This window comes from Sturnira hondurensis, unplaced genomic scaffold, assembly GCF_014824575.4.
Source record: "Sturnira hondurensis isolate 20B ecotype Veracruz unplaced genomic scaffold, ASM1482457v3 Scaffold0021354, whole genome shotgun sequence".
NCBI lineage: Eukaryota > Metazoa > Chordata > Mammalia > Chiroptera > Phyllostomidae > Sturnira > Sturnira hondurensis.
Window position 1 is genome coordinate 30,758,735 of NW_028093985.1, and position 12,479 is coordinate 30,771,213.

At 36.9% G+C, this 12,479-nt stretch overlaps 1 protein-coding gene across 1 annotated transcript in view; it reads left to right on the forward strand.

Annotated features, from left to right (window-relative positions):
• The window catches only part of MAN2A1 (mannosidase alpha class 2A member 1), a 166,612-nt gene that overhangs the window by 129,524 nt on the left and 24,609 nt on the right, over positions 1-12,479 (forward strand). Inside the window, exon 17 of the mRNA XM_037032276.1 lies at positions 9,614-9,747. Within this exon, the coding sequence (XP_036888171.1) occupies positions 9,614-9,747 (134 nt within the window). The remainder of the gene's footprint in view (positions 1-9,613; positions 9,748-12,479) is intronic.

Below are 12,479 nucleotides of genomic sequence, written 5' to 3' on the forward strand. Positions count from 1 at the left end.
TAGAAATTACGACACTTTTGTCCATGTCCATGAGTCCTTTGTCCTTTGGCTCAATCCCTCTACCCCCTGGCCCCCTGACCCCCAGTTGTCATCCGCTCTCCATCTATGAGTCTGTCTCTGTTTTTCTTGTTAGTTCATTTTGTTCATTAAAATCCACATATGAGTGAAATCATATGATATTTGTCTTTCTCTGGCTTATTTCACTTAGCATAATGTTCTCCAGGTCCATCCATACTGTGGCACAGGGTAAAATTTTCTTCTTTTTTGTGGTCAAGTACTATTCCATTGTGTAAATATTCCGTAGTTGTTTTATCCAGTCATCTATTGATAGACACTTGGGCTGCTTCCATATCTTGATGAGTGTATATGACACTGCATTGAACATAGGGGTGCTTATGTTCTTTTGAATTAGTGTTTTGGGTTCCTTCAGATATTATTCCCAGAATGAGGATTGCAGGGCAAAAGGCAGGTCCATTTTTAATTTTTTGAGGTGTCTTCATACTGCTTTCCACAGTGGCTGCACCAGTCTGCATTCCCACCAACAGTGCGAAAGGGTTCCCACTTTTCCACATCCTCACCAGTACTTGCTACTTAATTTATTGATGAGAACCATTCTGACAGGTGTGAGATGGTATCTCATTGTGGTTTTAATTTGCATTTCTCTGATTATTAGTGACAGTGAGTGACATCTTTTCATATGTCTATTGGCCATCTGTATGTCCTCTTTGGGGAAGTATCTATTTAGGTCCTTTGCCCATTGTTTAATTGGGTTGTTTGATTTTTTTGGTGTTGAGTTTTCTAAGTTCTTTATACATTTTGGGTATCAACCACTTATCAGATGTATCAGCTAATATGTTCTCCCATTCTGTGGGTTTTCTTTTTATTTTTTCTTTTTATTTTTTTTAAGATTTTATTTACTTATCTTTAGAGGGGAATGGAAGGAGAGAAATATCAATGTATGGTTGCCTCTAGTGAGTATCCTGCTGGGAACTGGCCTGCAACCCAGGCATGTGCCCTAAATGGGAATCGAACCGTGATCGTGTGGTTCACAGGCCTGCGCTCAATCCACTGAGCTACACCAGCCAGGGCAGTTTTCTTTTTATTTTGTTGATGATTTCCTTTGTTGTGCAAAAACTTTTTAGTTTGATGCCATCCCATTTGTTCCCCTTGCCTAGAGAGATACATCTGGTAAAAAAAATTGCTATGAGTAATGTCTAAGACTTTGCTGCCTTTGTTTTCTTCTAGGATATTAATGATTTGTGATCTAATATTTAAGTCTTTGATCCATTCTGAATTTATTCTTGTATGTAGTGTAAGAAGGCAGTCAGTTTCATTTTTTGGCTTGTATCTGTCAAATTTTCCCAACACCATTTATTAACTATTTTTAGCCCATGTATGTGCTTGCTTCCTCTGTCAAATATTAATTGATTATAAAGGTGTGAGTTTGTTTCTGTGCTTTTTGTTCTATTCCATTGATCTGTGTATCTGTTTTTATGCCAACCATGCTGTTTTGATTACTACAACCTTGTAATATAGTTTGATATTAGGTAGCATGCTTCCTCCAGCTTTGTTCTTCCTTCTCATGATTGCTGTTGCTGTGTGGGGTCTTTTGTTGTTCCATATAAAGTTTTGAAATGTTTGTTATGTTCTCTAGTTGTGAGAAATACATCATTGGACTCTTGATAGGAATTGCATTGAATCTATAGATTGCTTTGGTAGTATGGTCATTTTAACTATGTTAATTTTTTCTATCCATAAACATGGTATGTGCTTCCAGTTATTTATATAGTAATTTACTTTCTTCAGTGTCTTATAATTTTTCAAGTACAGATCTTTTACATTCTTGGTTAGAATTATTCTGAGATATTTTATTCTTTTGTAGCAATTATGAATGGAATTGTTTTCTTAATTTCCCTTTATGTTAGTCATTATATTGGCATATAAAGATGTAACTGATTTTTTAATTTTAATTTTGTATCCTGCTACTTTTACTGAATTCATTTATCAGCATCCTTTCCAAATGTGTACTTACTCTGAAGAAGAACCCAGTCTTGGATGTAGGTCTTTGAATTTCATGACTTGGAATACTTCCAGTTTTTTTAGTGTATCTTTTAGAAGTATTAGACCTTCAAGTATATCATACTAAATTGGAACAGTCTTTAATTAAAATTTGCAATCCATATGATTGAAATTTTATACCTTTCCTATTATGCATTTAGTTTTATGTCATTGTGAGAATTACTGAAATGAAAAGCTTAAAATATGTCAACTAGTGCCTAGTTTATTGTATTGTAAATTGACCAATAAGTAGTGATAGTTATTTATCCAGTGCTTTGTAAATAAAACAAAGTAGTCCATCATCATTTTCTTAAATTTGAGACTTGGAATGAAATTTGCGAAAATTCGTATTCATGAAAGCAGATGTTGAAATTTTTACTTGTGGAGAAATAATCAATGTGAATATTTACAGACTTGGAAATCAGCAAGTACCTCAGAGGATAAATTAGATCTTATAATGGATGATAAGTTGAGTAAGTCAACATGGAGAAAAAGGTCATCCAGTTGTGGGAATTATTACCATTTTTATTCTTGGTACTTTCAGATATGAGTACAATATTTTAAAAATATAGTCATGATAATGTTTGATTTTTAGAAACATCATCTTCATGTTGACCTACTTAATTTATCATTTTTATGAGAATTGCTTTTCAGGTATATGTGCTGAACTAAGCATTAATAACCATAAGTGTCACCTCCCAGTTAAGTTGGATAAGTTCACAAAAATGTCACAGAAGTAAATACATAGTGGAAAAGGTATTTTTATATTTTTCCTGATTTAAATACAAAATTCTCTCAAAATTAGAGGGAAGATATTCAAACCTAGAACCTCTGTTTTTTTGCCAGCTCCTTTTGCTATAAAGTGACCAGGGCTCAGTCACCTTTTCTGTTCAGACAGTCTGAAGAAAAGGGATTAGTACAACAATTATATAGATAGTGAGGTACCATTTTTGATCAAGATCCTGCATGTTAAGGACACTTACTGAAGACCTTATTTTCAATCTTAGCTATTTTGGGGGGATTTATTTTATATATTATGTATGTCAAATTCCAGTTGAACTTTTGTTCAGAGATTTAAACACTTCTCTTAAGGTTCTCGTCACTTTTCATTTTCCTAGGTGAGTATGGGCCACTTGCTGTTATCCCATCTTGATCTAATGATTTGTCCTAATTATACATCAAGTACCACTAAAAACGGAGTTTGATTTTGCTTGGGCATGAATGAGGCTTTCTTTTGCTCTTTCTCCCTAGCTGCTGACTCTCACTGTTAATAATCATTTGAATGTAGTGAGGGTGGAGTCCAATCAATTTGGTCTATTCCTTGGAAAAGTATACTTTGTATTTCTTTTTTTATTTTAATTTTTATTTAATTCTTGTTCAAGTACAGTTTTCTGTTTTATATTACCAGTCCTGCCCCCCCCACCTCCCTCCCATTTCCGCCCCCCACCTTAGTTATTGTCCATGTGTCTATACTTGTTCATGTGAGTCCATCCCCTTTTCCCCTATGATTCTCTCCCCTCTCCTCTCTGGACCCTGTCAGCCTGTTCCGTATTTGAATGTCATTGGTCATATTTTGCTTGCTTGTTTGTTTTGTTGTTTAGATTCCTGTTAAAGGTGATATCATATGGTATTTGTCTTTCACCGCCTGGCTTATTTCGCTCAGCATAATGCTTTCCAGTTCCATCCATGATATGTTGCAAAGGGTAGGAGTTCCTTCTTCCTTTCTGCAGCATAGAATTCCATTGTGTAAATGTACCATAGCTTTTTGATCCAGTCATTTACTGATGGGCATCTAGGTTGCTTCCAACTCTTGGCTGTTGTAAATTGTGCTGCTATGAACATCGGGGTGCATAGGTTCTTTTGGATTGGTGTTTCAGGGTTCTTAGGATATACTCCTAAGAGTGGAATTGCTGGGTCAAAAGGCACGTTCATTTTTAGTTTTCTTAGAAAATTCCGTACTGTTTTCCATAGTGGTTGTACCAGTCTGCAATCCCACCAACAGTGAACTGAGGGTCCCCTTTTCTCCACAACCTCTCCACCACTTGTTGTTTGTTGCTTTGTTTATGATGGTCATTCTGACTGGTATGAAGTGGTATCTCACTGTGGTTTTAATTTGCATTTCTCTGATAGCTAGCGATATCGAGCATCTTTTCATTTGTCTCTGGATCCTCTGTATTTCAAAACTAGGTGTGAATAAGGTGGTCTGGAAAGGTGGAGAGGGTTAGATCAACTGAGATTCTGCAGTTCTGATAAATCTGATATGAGGGTGAAGAGAGTAGATTGTGCAGAGGAAATGACGCCCAGGACTCTCCGGAGTCCGTCAGTTGCAGCTCAGAGCCATGACGCCAGGCTTTTCGTCTGCATTCCTCAGAGTCACTGTCATCCACCCTCCTTGATGTTTCCTCCACCTCTTCTTTTCAAGATAGGGCACACGTCAGAGTTGTCCTCCAGTTTTCCTCTCCACTCGCAGGAATATCCTTCCTGGTTCCCTTAAGACTGCTGCTAAGCAGCAAAGTCTAGAGGGCTCTGCATGCCCTTTCTTTTCTGTGTGCCCCTTCCTGATCCACCCTGTAGGAGGTGGCTCTGAAGAGATCAACATCATGTTGAGAGAGACTCTAAGACCCTGAGGCTGTTGCATTCCTAAAGCATGTTCCCTGTGACGCAGCCTGGCCTGACCCTGGCCCCGACCTCTTGCCTACATTTAGTTTTTTCCCCTGCTTTCTTAGAAAATATTCTTCTTTTAAAAAGTGCTTCATAATTATTTTATGTATGTAAATGCATTATATACACACACACACCCTCTTGACAGAAATTGCACACATTCAGATAGAAGGTGATTTCTCTGGAATCTGTGACTGGCCTCTCTCCGCTGCTGAAGAGAGGTAGCACAGATACCTGTCTTCTCCTGTGTCCTTTTCCTGCTCTCTGTCTCTGTCTGTCTCTATCTCACACACATTCACAGACACACGGGAAAACATAGTACTGCATTTGTATCTGTTTTCAGCACGAAGCTTATCATGCTCTATAGGCACTGAATTTGTTTTCTCCATCAGATCGTCTTGGTCAGGACAGAAAGCTACCTCATTCTTTTCATTTCTTCCCATGTTGGCTAACTTCTGCATGATGAGGGACATCTTAACTAAATTTGTTTAATAGTGATTCAGCACCTACGACATGCCCAAACCATTGTTAAAAACTGGAATGCAAGATAGTGTGTAAGACAGTTTGCCTCTGTGAGAAGCTAACAGGTTCTAGGGAGGAAAACACACAGTTGAAGAAAGACTTTTGGATTCTTTATAGCTTTCGGCTGAGGGACTGGCTCCGTTCTTACTTCACATTTCCTTTGTTAATAAGGATGAACAATCTTTTTTTTTAAGTCCAATTTTTTAAAATATATTTTATTGATTATACAATTACAGTTGTCCCATTTCCTCCCCTTCATTCCCCTCCACCCTGCACACCCCTCCCCCACCATTCCCCCCTTTAGTTTATGTCCACATGTCTCAAGTTCTTTAGATTCTATATTTCCCCTACTATTCTTGCCCTCCCCCTGTCTATTTTCTACCTACTATCTATGCTACTTAGTCTCTGCACCTTCTCCCCCATTCTCCTCCTCCCACTCCCCTGTTGCTAACCCTCCATGTGATCTCCATTTCTATGGTTCTGCTCCTGATCTAGCTGTCCTCTTAGTTTGCTTTTGTTTTAGGTGTGGTTGTTAATAACTGTGACTTTGCTGTCCTTTCACTGTTCATATTTTTATCTTCTTTCTCTTAGATAAGTCCCTTTAACATTTCATATAATAAGGGCTTAGTGATGGATGATGAACTCCTTGAATTTGACCTTATCTGAGAAGTACTTTATCTGCCCTTCCATTGTAAATGATAGCTTTGCTGGATAGAGCAGTCTTGGATGTAGGTCTTTGGATTTCATGACTTGGAATACTTCTTTCCAGCCCCTTCTTGCCTGGAAGGTCTCTTTTGAGAAATCTGCTGACAGTCTGATGGGAACTCCTTTGTAGGTGACTTTCCCCTTGTCTCTTGCTGCTTCTAGGATTCTCTCCTTCATTTTAGTCTTGGCTAATGTAATTATGATGTGCCTTGGTGTGTTCCTTCTTGGGTCCAAGTTCTTTGGGACTCTCTGAGCTTCCTGGATTTCCTGAAAGTCTATTTCCTTTGCCAGATTGGGGAAGTTCTCCTTTATTATTTGTTCAAATAAGTTTTCCACTCATGGCTGTTTCTTTTCCCCTTTTGGTACCCCTATAATTCGGATGTTGGAGCATTTAAAGATGTCCTGGAGGTTCCTAAGCCTCTCCTCATTTTTTGAATTCTTGTTTCTTCATTCTTTTCTTTTGATCATTTTTTTCTTCCTTCTGGTCCACTTGATTGATTTTATTCCCATCACTATTGGTTTCCTGTGCATTTCTCTTCATTTCACTTAGTTTAGCCTTCATTTGTTCATCTAATTTGTGACTAAAATCAACCAGTTCTGTGAGCCTCCTGATCACCAGTATTTTGAACTGTGCATCTGATAGGTTGGCTCTCTCTTGGTCACTTAGCAGTATTGGCTCTGGGGCTTTGAGCTGTTCTTCTTGAGCCATAGTGTTTTGGTCAGTTTGCACCTGTTAGATAGGATGAACAATCTTCATTCTCCTTTAAGGCATAAGCAGCAAGAAGGAACTTAATTTCTCTTTGTTGTAACCTGGGAATGGCATCACCCTGCTGCCCCCCCGTAGACTACTTTTATGAAGTACGTGCTATTTTCTTTCCCAGGATTGAAGCCCTAGCCATTCATGCTCGGGTAGAACTACTTTGATAAAAGTGCCCTTTGCTGCTACATATCGCAAAGGCCTAGCAGATCACTGGAATCACTGGGTCTGTACGCCTGCTTCCCAGGGAGCTCACCCCTCAGTCCCGTGAGCTTCTCTGGGAATGGCATGGTATGTACTCCTTCGGGGATTCTTGACACAGAATAAGTGAACAGCCTTTCTCTCCCTCACACATATTCTGTTTTAAAAGCAAAATATTATCTTTGAGAACTCAGGGATACCTCTTTGCTTTTATTACCATTACAGGCTTGTCCATATACGTACATTAGGTTTGATCTTATTTTTAAAGTCTGTTCAGGCAAAGAATTTAATTAATGTCACTGAATTTTGAATGGATATAGAGGCTGCTTTTAAGGGAGCTTTAAGTATTTGTTGCCACAACAGGATCTGGGCATAATACTGAACTTGAGAAAGATGAATTTCTTAATGGAAATAATTTATTGTTGCTGGAGGTAATATGAAATTATTAATACTTTCTGAAGCATGTTTTCTGTAAATATTTTCCAGAGATACCTGACTTGAAGTTAATGATGGTCTCCTTTGTTAAGGCTTTATTTCATTTCCTGTATTTTGTTGACCACTGAAACTATCCCGTCTAGAATGGGGAGTACACAAAGCAGTGCTACACACCCTACAGGTGCTACAGCAAGTGGGGTTTACTTGTCAGCCTCTGTTTCCCCATTGCTGCATCAGCGCTGTTGTGTCGGTGCTCTGTGCTCTGTTTGGAGCATTTTGGTGTATTTGTAGAAGCTTGTCCATTAGAATTCAGTATACAATCACCTGATTCTTTAACAATATTCTGGTTAAATCTAAGCATTCTGAAATGAAAATTGCACTTAAAGTAATACATTTCCTAATTCAAAGAAGATACCATTATTCTGTCATCAATGTGTGTGATTGTTTTAAATTTCCCAATAATAGGGGAGATATATTTGGATCAGCTGTCTTGGCAGGTTCTTCTGGTAATTCTCAGAAGGAAATACATGTGTGTGTGTTTAACTCACAGAGGTTAGTGATCCAGATTATGTCCATAAAGCAAGGAGAAAAGGCACCCCTTTTCTCTGTCCATAAAAACCATACTCATAATAGCTTTCCGAACAGAGTTAGGGACTGGTTACCTCTCATTGAGGTTGTTAAGTTGGAAGAGCAGCATGTACCACAAAAGAACTTCTGTGAGCATTTTGAAAATCCTTCAGCCTGTTTAGTATGGTCACCATGTTATTATTTATGCTTTATAATTTCCAGTGTTATTTTCACATAAATCTATAGTGTCTGGACAAGCTGCATTTACATTTTTTCCCACAAATCTTACAGGTTCAAACTTCTGTTCTTTCACTGTTTCCTGTCACCTTCTATAAGCTCTGGAGATTTTTCTTGGCTCCTACAAAGTGTTCCTTACTTCCTTCTTCCCCTCCCTACTTTTTCTTACATAGCCCTCTGTCTAAAGAGTGCTGGTTCTCAGCACAGAGTGACAGATTGCATGTGAAGAGTAGGGAGAAATAGGTAATGAATAACAACTTCAGGGAAGTGTTCAGTAAGTGTCTTACAATCTCAAAAAACTTAAGCTGTATGAAGTAGGGCCCGTCTTTCCTCTTTGGACCACTTTCTTTTTTTTAAGATTTTATTTATTTATCTTTAGAGAGGAAGGGAAGGAGAGAAGGAGAGAAATATCAATGTATGGTTGCCTCTCATGAGTCCTCTGCTGGGAACTGGCTTGCAACCCAGGCACGTGCCCTGACTGGGAATCGAACCGTGATCATGTGGTTCGCAGGTCCATGCTCAATCCACTGAGCTACACTAGCCAGGGCTGGACCATTTTCTTAATTGCTCTCTTTCTTTGAAGACCCCATAATATCTCTTCTACATACTTAATCTACATAGAATATTGGGTTTTTCCATAACTCCTCACTCCATCTCTGAAATAGACCCAAGCCTTCACTGAGAATCTGACAGTGCAGTTAGGTCAGCATGACGGAAATTAGTAAACACTTTAGGCTTAATCAGAAAAAAGAAATGTCTGACACATCTGGGACTTCTTCAAGCTGTCCTCTGCTTTATATAGCAAAGGGCACAATGAATCACTTTATAACAAGGGGCCCTAAGAGATACCAAAATCAGTTAAAATTGATTTAATATCTGGGGAGCTCTCCAGATTATACTCCAGAGTACTAGTATAGTAATATTAGTTCCAGCCATAAATCATCTCATTGGATCTCCTGTCTCTTTTCCTAGATGTAGATCATGGACAGTAGTACACTGTCTCTTGGACCAACATAGTATAAATGTCACTGCTCATAATTACCAGTGTGTAAGGAGAATGTGTGAAGGAGTAGGCTCTAATGGCTCCGCTGGGGCATGACGGTGTGCAGGCAAGAGGTGGACTGACCTGCAGTGGGGCTGGCCTTTCCTCATTTAATGTCCTCTTTCCCCTCAAGAACTCAATGGAGAATCATTTGCATGTTATATTTCATCTACATTTATCTCCACCAACTTATTCATCCTTCTATTAAGTTGTTAAGTTATGTCTTCTGAATAAATGTTATCTGCCATCGGATATTAAAAAGAAAAAAGGGTGAATTGGGACACTATTTAGCATATGAGAGATGGTAGAGATAGTAGATAGAGAACAGGGCAATATATATGACTTTGGAGGGTGTCCTGGATAGTATATTTAAGAAAAGTGGTCAGTTAATTAATTTCCTTCTATTGTGTATATTCTTTTACATTTAGGAATAGACGGGCAGTCTGTGGAAGTTTCCAATATTGTGGACATCCGAAAAGAACATAACCGTGAGATTGCAATGAGAATTTCTTCTAACATAAACAGCCAAAACAGATTTTATACGGACCTAAATGGATACCAGGTAATTTTTCTTTATAATGTCTAAGTAATGGTTATTATGTTAGTGCATAACTTTTATATATGGTAATGGGCCAGTTAATTTTGGATCCTTTGAAAAATATGCTTAAGGTTGCAAATTATTTTTTAAAATTTCAGTTCTGAAATTGAATTGAATTTTAACAGCTACTTATAGGTTCTGTATTAACCAGATTTCCAAAATTATGACAAGTATCTGACAGTATTTTATAGATCATCTATTTGTAAGAATTTATTTTTTCAAAGGAAGATTTGGTGAATATTGTGCATGTTAACTACATTGATGTCAAAATGTATATGAATTTATCAAATAGTAAGGAAACATGGTTAGCGATTGATGGATTATATCTTTTTTCTTCATAGGAAATTGACCTATGCATATTAAGTTTATTCTATATATAAAAAATATAAATATTTATATAAATATGAATAAATTAGTTCATGTAAATATATGAACTAATAATAGGCTCTTTTAAATTTTAGGAAAACTTTTTTCCTTTTTTATTGGGGTGCATGTGTGTGTACCTTTATACACTATCTATGTATATAAACGTACAATACAAACATTTGCTTAGGAATGTGAGTAGATATGTATTTAATCAAAATTTTTTGAACTAATGAGAAAATTGATTTATATAAACATTTCAGATTGTCAGCTCTCTAATTTAGTAGAACTCTTTTGATTGTTATCTAAATCTCTATTCAGAGTGTATATGTGTGACAATATGTCTTTAAAATAATACTTTTAAACAGTATCTTTTTGACACACTAGCATTTTGGAAATTTCTGGCTATGAATAGAAATAATTTCACAACAAATGCTTTTACTTTGTCTGATTTTCAACTGAGATGAGTAGACAGGATTGTGATAATTTTCTCTTCTACAATTTCCTGCAGAAGTTAAATTTAAACCTTGTCCAAAGCCTAAAAATTGCAACATACATTTTGAATTAACATGTTAATCTTACTACAGCTGTTTGATTTTCAAATGAAGCTCGTGCTCTATGGTGATTCATTTTTTATATGCAAAAGGCTTTTCTTAAAATCTACTAGAAGCAATTATTTGTATGTATGGGTGTATACATGAATGAAGAAACTTAGTAAAAATTAACAAAAATTTGAATTTTCTTTTTAAGGATTGAACATTTGAATAAATAGGAAAATATTATTTTTGAGTCTGTAACCTAAGTATTTCTGCTTTTAAAATAGGCTCTTTTATTAGGTTTGGAAAGAGTGGGACTTGGGCAAGACTAGAGCTCTAGACCTACAGGTAGGGTGTCAGGGTAACAGCTGCACCGTTGTGAGTTTTAAATGTCCTTTTTATGAGTGTATGAGTTCACTGGAATGGAAGATCAGGATTGTAAAGGGGAAATGGAGAATTCTTTTAAGCTAGCTTTGTGTGTGTGTGTGTGTGAATGATTTATTTTTTTAAATTTTAATTATTGTTCAAGTACAGTGTTCTACCTTTTTACCCCCATTCCAGCCCAACCCCCTAAGCTAGCTTTTTTAAAAACATTTTTAATATTTTATAGTTGTTTCTTCACCAGTGTATTAATTTCTGGGGACTGTGGTAAATATTACCGCAAACTGGGTGGCTTCAGACAACAAAAATGTATTCCCTCACAGTTCTGAACACCAGAACTCCAACATCCAGGTGTCAGCAGGGCCTCACTCCCTCCAGATGCTGTAGGGAAGTAGCCTTCCTTGCCTCTTCTGGCTTCTGGTGGCTTCAGGCCACCATTGGTACTCCTTGCTTTGTAGGCACATCAGCTTCAGTGTGTGCCTCCACTTGCCACATGCTGTCTTCTTGTGTCTCCATATGTATCCTTCTGTGTCCTAATTTTCCTCCCCTTATAAGGACAGCAATCATTGGATTACAGCCCAGCCTAATCCAGTATTAGCTTGATTACACCAGCAGGGACTCTATTTCAAAATAAAATCACATTCATAGGTTCTGAGTGAACATGAATATGCAGGGATACTGTTCAGTACAACCAGTAAGTTGAAAGACATACTGCACAGTTGTGAGGATTGAGAATCTTGTCTGTGAAATTCCCAGCACCATGCCTGGCATTAGTGGGTACTCAACACATGTTAACTATTAGATTAACTTCTTTGGTTGAGTTTCATGTCAAACTTTTATGAGTTTAAAGGAGAGATGGCATTATTATGTGGTGTAAATAAGATTCCTGATAGCAGTCTCAGTTTAATGTCTTCTCCTGATGTTAGAGTGAGTCTCTAAAGTTAGACTTGAGTTGTATGCATTCAGATACTAGACTAAGAAAATTGAAATTTGAAACTACATCAAAACCAAGCAAGAAGAGTAAGCATTGAATAGTTTTTTAATGTAAATATGCATTTGATTATTATAATATAATATGTTAGAGGATTTGATGGGGAGATATAGGGCATTCATTAAAACTGATTTTAGAAGAAGAATTATAAGATGTATTTCTTGAAAGAGGATAAAGAGCTATTATGCTTAGCATTCATTACAAAAGCAGTATGTTAGATTTAGATGAGAAATGAATACTTGATACTTTTGTAATTTTTATGTAAATATTGGAGACTTTTGTTAAGGATATTTATTCTGAATTTAAATAGGAATGCTTATTTTAAAAATCTGGATGGGTTCTAAATCTCCCTCTTTAAAATTGTTTTCTCAGATCCTTGTGATTTTTTTTCATATTGTTTTGCAGAACATTTTATGTTTTAAATT